The sequence below is a fragment of the Loxodonta africana genome, chromosome 4 (genome assembly GCF_030014295.1).
Source record: "Loxodonta africana isolate mLoxAfr1 chromosome 4, mLoxAfr1.hap2, whole genome shotgun sequence".
Taxonomy (NCBI): domain Eukaryota; kingdom Metazoa; phylum Chordata; class Mammalia; order Proboscidea; family Elephantidae; genus Loxodonta; species Loxodonta africana.
In genome coordinates this window covers 86,021,220-86,031,954 of record NC_087345.1, presented here as the reverse complement: position 1 = coordinate 86,031,954, position 10,735 = coordinate 86,021,220, and the positions used below count along the sequence as shown (strand labels likewise).

Here is a 10,735-nt window from a genome sequence, read left to right as displayed (position 1 = left end):
TAATAGTTCTCTTTGTTGGTGTATAGGAATCTAACTGATTTTTGTATGTTTATCTTATGTCCTGCTCCTCTGGTGAATCTTTCTATTAGTTCCAGTAGTTTTCTTGTGGAGTCTTAGGGTTATCTATGTATAGTGTTATATCATCCTCAGATAGGGATAGTCTGATTTCTTGCTTACCAATTTGGTGGCCCTTTATTTCTTTTTCTTCCCTTTTTGCTACAGCTAAGACTCTCAGCACAATGTTAAATAAGGTTGTGATAAAGAACATCCTTGTCTTGTTCCTGTTTTCAAGGGAAATGTTTTCAGCCTCTCTCCACTGAGAATGACTTAGGGTATTGGTTTTGTATAGATGTCCTTTATCATGCTGAGAAATTTGCCCTCTAGTTAAAGCTGCTAACCAAAACGTTGGCAATTAAAATCCACCAGCCTCTTCATGGAAACTCTATGTGGTAGTTCTACTCTGTCCTATAGGGACACTATGAGTCGGAGTCAACTTGATGACCTTTTCTGCATTGAGATAATCATGTGATTCTTTTGTGTTTTATCTATGTGGCAGATTACTTTGACTGAATTTATAATGTTGAACCATCCTTGGATACCTGGTATGAATCTGACTTGGTTGTGGTGGATTATTATTATTTTTTTTTATAGGATGCTGAATTCTATTGGCTAGAATTTTGTTGAGAATTTTTGCATCTATATCAATGAGATATATTGGTGTGTAATATTTTTTGGGGGGTGCCTTTGTCTGCTTTTGGTATCAGGGCTATATTGACTTCATGTAATGAATTTGGAAGTGTAACTTCCTTTTCTATGTTCTGAAATATTTCGAATAGTACTAGTGTGATCTCTTCTCTGAATGTTTGGTAGAATTCTCCAGTGAAGCCATTTGGGCCATGATTTTTTTTTGTTGTTGGTGGGAGCTTTTTTTTTCTTTCTTTACTTTCTGATATCTTCTCTTGATATGGGTCTCTTCAGACCTTCAACCTCAGTTTGTGTTAGTTTAATTTGTCCATTTCATCTAGGTTTTCAAATTTGTTGGAGTACACTTTTTCATAGTACACTGTTATGATGCTTTTTATTTCAGTTGCGTCTGTTGTAATGCCCCTCATTGCATTTCTTATTTGGGTTATTTGCTTCCTCTTCTGTTTTTCTTTTGTCAGTTTCACCAGTGGTTTGTTGATCTTTTCAAAGAACCAACTTTTGGTTTTGTTGACTCTTTCCGTTGTTTTTCTATTCCACTTATTTCTGCTCTGATTTTTATTATTTCCATTCTTCTGGTGGCTCTGGGATTCTCTTGCTGTTCTCTTTCTATATGTTTGAGTTGTGTAGCTAATGTTTCGATTTTGTCCCTCTCTTCTTTTTTTGATGTGTGCATCTATTGCTATAAACTGATCTCTGAGCATTGCCTTTGCTGTGTCAGAAAGGTTTTGGTATGATGTGTTTTCATTCTCATTTGATTCTAGGACTTTTTTATTCCATATTTGATTTCTCCTATTACACAGTGGTTTTTAAGTAAGATGTAAATCAGTGTCCATGTTCCCCCCCCCGTTTTCTCTTTTTCTTCTTATTTTCTGCTTTTATGGTATTATGATCAGAGAAGACACTTTATATTATCACAATATTTTGGACTTTATTGAGGGTTGCTTTATGACCTAAATGTGGTCTATTCTGGAGAATGTTCCATGTGCTTAGCAAAAGAATGTATAATTTGTTGCTGTTGGAGTGTCCTATATATGTCTTTAAGGTCAAGTTGGTTGATTCTGTCCTTTAGCTCTTCTGTATCTCTGTTGAATTTCTTTCCAGATGTTCTGTCTTTTACTGAGAGTGGTATGTTGAAGTCTCTTACTATTACCATGGAACTGTTAATTTCTCTTTCCAGTGCTGTTAGAGTTTATATATTTTGGAGCCCTGTCCTTGGGTGAGTAGACGTTTCATAAGGTTATGTCATCATGGTGGATTATCCCTTTAATTATTGCACAAGTTCTTCCTTGTCTTTTATAGTGGATTTTGCCTTAAAGTCTATTTTATCTGAAATTAGTATTGTTGCTCCTGTTCTTTTTTATTTTTTTTTTCCTGTTTGCATGGTATTTTTTTCTCATAATTTGATTTTTAACATATTTATATCTTTGTTTCTAAGGTATGTCTCTTGCAGACAGCATATTGATGGCTTTTTTTTTTTTTTAAAATACATTCTGTCACCCTCTGTCTCTTTTTGAGTGCCTTTAAGCACTGATGGTTGTGAGTTTATTGCTGTAATTTTGTAGTGCCTTTTTTTTCCGGCATTTAAGTTTTCTTTGTTCTTATTCTCCTGTGCTGAGTTCAATTTGTTTGTGGAATTTCTTCTCTTTCTTTTTTGTATATTTTGTGGTTACTGAGACTTTATGTTTTTCTTCTTTATTTTGATGAAGAGGTTTGTTAACTTTCTCTGTGGTTACCTTGAAATTTACCCCTACCTTCCTAAGTTTAAACAAGTCTTTTATCACTTGATATCATCTTGACTTCCTCTCCATTGGACAGTTCTATAACTATACCATTTTTTCCACTTTTATTGTTCTGACATTGTTGTCATTTACAGGTTGATGTCTCTTCTTCCTTGGTGTAAATCCATTAGTTTTGTTTCATCCTTGAGAGTTCATTACCTAGATTGGTATCTGGCTGATGTTGCCCTGTGTCCTAGATTCAGGCTGTTGTCTGATATTGTCAGTTCTCTAACCAAAGGACTTCCTTTAATAATTCTTGTAAGTTTGGATTGGTTTTTACACATTCCCTTAATTTCTGTTTATCTGGAAATGCCCTAATTTTGTCATCAGATTTGAGGGTTTTGTAGGATATATTATTCTTGGTTGGCAATTTTTTTCTTTCAGTGTTTTGTATATGTCATTCCATTGCCTTCTTGCCTGCATGATTTCTGCTGAGTAGTTAGAGGTGAGACTTATCATTTCCCATTTGTATGTGACTTTTAATTTTTCTTGAACTGCTCTCAAGATTCTTTGTCGTTGGTTTTGTGGAGTATGATTATGCTATATCTTGGTGACTTTCTTTGGGGTTCTATCCTGTATGGTGTTCGCTGAGCTTCTTGGATGGTCAGGTTTTCATCTTTCATGATATTAGGAAAGTTTTCTGACAGGAAATCTTTAATGATCCTCTCTATGTTTTCCATTTTATCCTCCTGTTCTGGAACTCTGATCATACAAAAATTTTTGCTGTTGATTGTATCCCACAAAGATCTTAGATTTTCTTCTTTTTACTTCATTCTTTTCTCTGCTTTTTCCTCAAACAAATTAATACCCAAGGATTTGTTTTCAGTTTTGCTGATTCTGTCTTCCGTTGTTTCAAATTTGCCCCTTAAATGTATTGCACTGTCCATTTTGTAAATCTTTTTTTTATGTTTTGGATTTCTAATTGCTGTTTTTGTATGATTTCTAATTGCTCATTTATTCTGATATTTTGTTCTTGTATTATGTTCCTGACTTCTTCTATTGCTTTGTCTGTGTTTTCCCTGATTTTGTCTGTATTTTTCATGAGTTTGTCTATTTTTCCTTGGTTTCTCTGTGTTTTCCTTCATCTCTTTCCTAATCTCTTGTAGAACCCTGAATGTTAGACTTTTGAATTCCCTATGAGGTAGTTCTAGTGCCTTTTCTTCTGTTGTAAGGCATCTGGTGTTTTAGTCTGGTTGCATACTGGAGCCATCCTGTCCTGTTTTTTATATGTTTGATATTGTCTGCTGTCTCTGAGACATTCTGGAATTATTTTCTTCTTTTATTTATTGCAGGTTTGTTTGTTCATCCTGCTTTTTTGTTTTATTTGGTTATGTCTGAATGGGCAGGCAGGAAATGTTTTGTTGCTTGATCATATGTGGGTAGGATAGTTCTCTCCACCTTGCCCAGGAGGGCAAGACAGTTACCTCAGCTGTGGCAGGTCCAACGGGGGAGGGGAGGGTGGCAGGGATGAGTCACTGTCTACAGTACAAATTGGGACTGCCAAGGCAGGTCTGGGGGCTGCAGAGTGGGCTGGGGTCTGGGGATTTGGAGTTATGTGCCAGTCTTGTTCAGGAGCTTGGTGATTGGTGGAGTGGGTAGAGGGTGTCATGGGGTGGGGTATATGGATCTGCACTGATCCTGCATGTGGGCTTGGAAATTGGTGATGCTGCTCCAATGGGTAGCTTAGGGTGGGGTCTGGGTGTTCATACCAATGCCACATGGGAGACTGGTGCTCAGCAGGGTGGGATCGGGGGAGGTATGGGGCAGGATCTGATGGTATGGAGTTCCATGCTGGTACCACAGGGACGTGTCTCTCCACAGGGCAGGGCTGCAGGTGATGCTGGTTGGGGTCTGGGATTCCATGTCAGTGTTGCTCAGGGTCATGTTGCTCAGCAAGGCAGTTTTGTGAAGTGACATGGAACGGGGTCTGGGGTTCCAGGGGTCCACACCAGTACTGCTTAGGGGTGTGGCACTTGGTAGGGTCAGGCCAGGGGGTGGCAAAGAGCAGGAGCTGAGGTTCCGGAGGTCCGTGCAGGTGCCATTTGGTAGTATGGTGCTCAGCGGGCAGTGCAGAGAGCAGGAGGGAAGGAAGAGGATGTCATGTACAGAGAAAGGTGGGAGGGAGAAAGAAGAGAGAGAAACAAAAGCAAAAAAAAAAAAAAAAAAAAAGTGTGGCTCTCAACCTGACAAGTGCAGCACAGTCTTTTGTGAAAGGGCAGAGGTGGCATATGAAACTTTGTTGGTGAGAAAAAGAAACAAAGGGAAAGAGAGAGAAGCAACAAGCAACAACAACAACAACAAAAAGAAAAACAGTGAAGAAAAAATATGGCTTTGAGGGAACTAGCTGTTGAGGAAGGGGTGGAACCAGGGTGGTGGCAAGCAGGAGTCTCTCTTGCCTGGTAGCATGGCATAGCCTGTAAGGAAGGGGCATAGGCAGCACAGGGCCTAGGTGGGAAGTTTGAAGAATAAGAGATAAAGGAAAAGAGAAGGAAAAATAAAACATATGGTGCTGAGGGAGACAGCCAGTAGGGGTGCAGTGGACCCTGTGTCACCATGAACCAGTGTCTCTCTGACTGAATGACCATGGCCCACTGGAAAGCGGCAGAGGCAGCGTTCAAGGCAGAAGGCTGAGGGGCAGAAAAACTTGTACCTCTGATTACCAGATGCTCTGCCTCCTGTTGGGAACTCTGTGAAGGTGCCTTCCCATACTGTCCAGGGTTGTTGGTGGCTGTGATCCAAGATGTCAAAGCCATGCCACATTAGCTTACAGGAGACTTCCACTCCACAGCTCTCTTCATTCTCTGTCAGTTTCTTCTTCTATTCGGTGCTTGATTTCATCCTTTATCTCTTCATTTGATGCCTAGGGTTCCAGGACTGATGTCTGTATCTGTTTTACTTAGTTTTTCAGATCTTTGGTTCAGAGGGATGGCATGGTGCTTCTCTCTGTAGTGCCGTATTGGCTCCACACACTCAAGGCCATTATCCTTATGGAAGCAGAGTGACACATCTTTCTCCCTTAGAGCAGCTGGGGGGTTTGAACCACTGACTTTTTGGTTAGCAGCCAAGTGCTTTAACCATTGTACCACCATGGCTTCGTATAAGATTTTATATGGGTAAATTATATTGGTGTGAAAATCAAAGTGAGAGTCTCTGACAGATAGCATGTATTTGCTAAACAAATAATTTCTATAATCTTTCTACTTGGAGAGAGGGAGAAACAAAAGTAGTTTTCTAAGTTGTAGATACCATTACAAAAATAGTTATTTACTAAATTTAATTATTTTCACACATCTTCTAGAAGTGGTAGTAAATAAGCTGGCACATAACACAAGCCCTCGGCACATCTAGAAAACTAGAAACATTGTCTCCAAGAGTGCTTGCAAAGAGTAATACGTGGTTTTGTGGAGTGAAGAAAATTAGTTGGAGTTTTATATGTCAAAAAATGTGGCATTTTAAAGAATTATCTATATGAGGTAAAACTGACAACACCAACTTAAAAAGTTAGATAAGAAGTTCAGGGTGCAGTGAGTTTATGTGAATGGTTAAGGAATAATTTAGAAAAGGATAGCAGGAATAGTTCCACAACTTGAAAAACTTAATTAATGTCACTGAATTGTACATGTGGAGATCACTGAAATGGTGTACCTTTCACTGTGTATATTTTCACCAAATAATAATAGTAATGAAAAAAAAAAAACGAGAAAAATGAAAACTGCTAAGATCAATGAGGATTTGTCTTAAAAGGTTAAGGCTCTCATTCAAAACAAAAATAATTGATTTAGTACACAACACCAATTGCTTGGAAACCCAAAGTAATAAGATTCGAAAGCTTGCAGAATGTGAATTGAGTTTTTTTAAAGGCTCTACTTCTAATGCAGTGGGAGATATCTTGTGTACTAGCTTTCTGTGTTGTGTAACAAAGTAACACAAACTTAGCAATTTAATGTAACACACATATTATGTCAGAATTTCTGTAGGTAGGAGTCTAGGTACTGCTTAGCTGAATGTTCTGCAAAGGTACAAATAGAATTTCATTAAGGTGTATCCTTGTCCAGAGGCTCAACAGGGGATGGGTACACTTTCAAGCTTACTTAGGTTGTTGGCAGAATCAGTTTCTTTACGACTGTAAAATTCACTGCAGCTTGCTTCTTCAAAGTCAACAACAAAAAGTGAAAGAAACTATAGAGAAAGCATGCTAGCAAGTCTTATATAACATAATTAGGAGAGTGACATCACATCATCATCACAATCTGTAACAATTATAATAACCATATTGATTTGATTAGAGGCAAGTTCCAGGCCCTGCCTACTCTCATGGGGAAAAGATTATGCAAGGGCACGAACACTAAGGATCATGGTGACTGCCTTAAGCTCTGTCTGTCACATCTTGTAAAAGAGATATTGTTTTGGAAGTTTGGCAGTGAAAGAAAAAGTGAGTGAAACACAGAAACATAGCATTTACAAGATACTAGAAAATATAGAAAATGTACTTTTTTAAAAATACTGTCTTTTATAGAAGCAACAAAACAAAGTTAAATAAGACAGTAAGCCTAAGTCATCTATACCCCTCCTCACACTCCATAGAGTACCCTGCTAAGGCACATCAGGGAGACTACAAAATACATAATTGTAAGGAGGAAAAGAATTCAGTATCCATACTGTAACAGGAAGACAAAAAAGTGGACTGCCAGAAGAACAAACAAATCTGTCTTGGAAGAAGTGCAGGCTCTTTAGAAGAGAGGATGGTCAGACTTCGTCTCATGCATTTTGGGCATGTTATCAGGAAGGACAAGTCCCTGGAGGAGGACATCATACTTGGTAAAGCAGAGGGTCAGAAAAAAGAGGAAGACTTTCAATGAGATGGATTGACACAGTGGCTGCAACAATGAGGCCAAACATAGCAACGATTGTGAGGATGGTGCAGGACCAGGCAGTGTTTCATTCTGTTGTATATAGGGTCACTAAGAGTCTGAACCAATTCGGTTGCACCTAACGAGAACAAGAGATTTGTGTATGTTTTTTAAGTACCTTTGTTAAGCCTAAAACAAATATTTCTATTTGGGTTCATTATTATGCTTCGGAAAACAACACAGGCTGTAGTGGGATGGGTATATGAAAGGAATATTTGTTTTATAAATCAAGTAAAGGAACACTTACGGAGTGCTCAAATGATCTACATCTCAGCATCTCTGTGCTAAGCAAACATGAAGGCACTGGATTTACTAAACAAGTTCATGCTGGAATGTTAAGAGGATGAATAAGAGAATTAGGTTGAAAGAATAAAGTGATTCCAACAATGCATAATAGAATATCATTGATCCAGCTTATACCATTAAAAGGAATAAAAAGCCAGGGGTAGATTGAAAAATAATGGCAATATGTGGGTGATTTTAATAACCATCCTAATATAAAAAGGAAATAAGCTAAAAGAGTAATCAGAATAGGGCACATTTTCCCGATAAGTTTTAGTGTTATTCTTTTATAAAAGCCAGCATTATTTGTTTAAGGCAATAAAGATACGTTTTTTAATTATATCTTTCAGGGCTTGTTTCACCTGTTTATTTCTTAGGGTATATATAAAAGGATTTAAGAGAGGTGCAATTGAAGTGTTGAGCACTGCTATCCCCTTGTTTAAAGATACCCTTTCCTCTGCAGAAGGTTTCAAGTACATAAAAATGCAGCTTCCATAAGAGATAGAGACAACTATCACGTGGGAGGAACAGGTGGAAAAAGCCTTCTTCCTCTGCTGGGCAGAAGGGATCTTCAGGATTGTTCTCAGAATATATGCATAGGAGAGTATCACCAGTGCCAGTGTAATCAGGAGTGTGGCAATGGCTAAAATAAAACTTAACAATTCTATGGACCGTGTGTCTGTGCAGGAGAGTTTCAGGAGAGGAGAATAGTCACAGCCAAAGTGGTCAATAATGTTGGCATCACAGAATTCCAACCTCAAGCCCATGATAAGTCCAGGAGAGATGGTTAACAACCCAGCCACCCAGGAGGTAACGACCAGCTGGGTGCAGACTTTGCTGCTCATGATTGTTGCATAGTGAAGGGGTTGGCAGATGGCCACATAGCGGTCATAGGACATGGCTGCCAACAGGAAAAACTCTGATGCACCCAAGAAGATGGCAAAAAACAATTGTGTCACACATGCATCATAGGAAATCCTGTTATCCAGAGTCACAATGCTCACCAGGTACCTAGGGATGCAGACGGATGTGAATGACATTTCTAAAAATGAAAAATGCCTTAGGAAGGAATACATCGGTGTTTTGAGGTGGGAATCCAGTAAAGTGAGCAGGATAATGGTCACATTTCCAGTGACACTCAAAAAATATGTTAGAAATAGAAACAGAAAAATCACACTTTGCCAGTTTGGATCATCAGTTAGTCCTACGAGAATGAATGTTGTCACCACCGTATGGTTTCTCATGGTTAAATTCCTTCTGAATTCCATCAGAGCTCGGGGGAAAAAAAAAAAAAAACAGATAATTCTGTTTAAGATGACATTACTGAGTATAGATTAAAAGTGATATGAAGAATCAAGTAACTCAATTGAAATGCATATTTTTTTTACACCTGTGAGTTTAATCATTTCACAATCAGTTAGAACTAGGACTGATTCTGCGTACTTAATCTCTTTCTCTAGAAACTTCTTTTCTAAAACCCTTTTCTGATGTTATTTATTTTGCAAGTAATGGCTTTGTTATTACCTATTAGAAGCATCTTTGAATTTCTGTGGTTTAAAGTTTCATCCAAGATACTGAGAAATAACTCCTGTAGTACTACAGAACAAGAAGAAAACAGATTTTAGGTTAGTTCAGTTATATCTTCTGTCAAAATCAACTTTTGCTCATTTTCTTTATGTATGATGTACTTATTCTGTATTCTTTTTCATTTGAAACAACTAAACAAATCTAAATATCGAACGTGATCTTTTAAAAACAGTTATTTTCTGATCATACATTTCTAGTCTTTGGGTCTCTTGCTAATGTCAATTAGTACTTCTCTCATTAGGATAAAAAAATTCATTATGGAAACTTCATTATTGTAAGGAATATTAATTTCCATTCAGTAATAAGAGAAAATTGGTGACATAGTGACTAAGTGTTACGGCTGCTAACCAAAAAGTCGACAGTTCAAATCCACCAGGTGCTCCTTAGAAACTCTGTGGGGCACTTCTACTCTGTCCCATAGGGTCTCTGTGAGTTGGAATCAACTCGATGGGAACTTTTTTTTTTAATAATAAAGAATCCAAGACTTTATTAAATACAAAAGGATATGTGCCAGTCATTTTTTAAATAAGAACTATTGAGAATATCTGTTCACGAGCCTGTTCTAAATGACAAATGTAGATGTTGCTTTAGTTATGTCTTTTGAGACTTTAATAATGATTTACACAAATATTTTCCTTGTTTCTAATTCTGAATTTAATTGGCTTTATCTTATGATAACATGTACTCAGTATACAATGGCTTCTGTAGTAATTACTTTGTATACAAAACAACAGAATGCTGAAAATACTTACATTCCATGAACTCCCCAAGTGTACTGTTTGCCGATATATTATGAAAGTGTCCTTTTGTATTGTTAACCTAAAATGAAATATGAATGATTGTGGCAATAAAATATCTGTTTCTTTCTAACCCATTATTTTCCTTTGCTTCCTCCCTAACAATGGAGACCTTGCTCACAGCATCCAGGAACATTTATCAACCAATGGTGGATTTCTCCTCCATTCTGCTCAATCAGCACACAGGTGGCACTTTCAAAGATATTTTTCTTTGAAAATATAAATAAATAAAATTGTATAATGTCTGAGTTCACCCTAGTTTAACCTTGAAATATAAGTTATTTATCTATAAACAAAATAACAGATTTATTTTCACTAAAATTTCTGATTCTCTGTTTAAGACGAATGATTTTGTCCTTACATGACCATAGATTTTTATTTGCTCTTTAATAAAGGGAGGATATTCACTTTGGTATAAGGCCCTGGGGATACTTGTGGGAAAGATGCTAATTGACTATCTTCATCAGGAACTTTAAAAACAAAATAAGAGAGTTAATTAAGTGTGTCTGTATGGGATCTATCAGGAAATCTGAAATGTTGATGTAAAAATGTAGTCTAATTTCTATAGTGAGAATTAAAAAGTCATATAAACAACTTGAGGCTTTTCAAAGTTTCTAGACTTAGACTACTCCAAAGAGAAGAAAGCTGGACCTCTCTCATTCTCCATTTTAAAAGG

The 10,735-nt window shown here is 37.4% G+C and overlaps 1 protein-coding gene across 1 annotated transcript; it reads right to left on the bottom strand.

Annotated features, from left to right (window-relative positions):
* Window positions 1–7,424: 7,424 nt before the first annotated feature.
* LOC100654945 (olfactory receptor 6C76-like) lies at window positions 7,425–9,000 on the bottom strand. The gene has a single exon (XM_003405078.3). It carries the CDS (start codon window positions 8,941–8,943, stop codon window positions 7,978–7,980), a length of 966 nt encoding a protein of 321 aa, XP_003405126.2. The 5' UTR covers window positions 8,944–9,000; the 3' UTR covers window positions 7,425–7,977.
* Window positions 9,001–10,735: the final 1,735 nt, after the last annotated feature.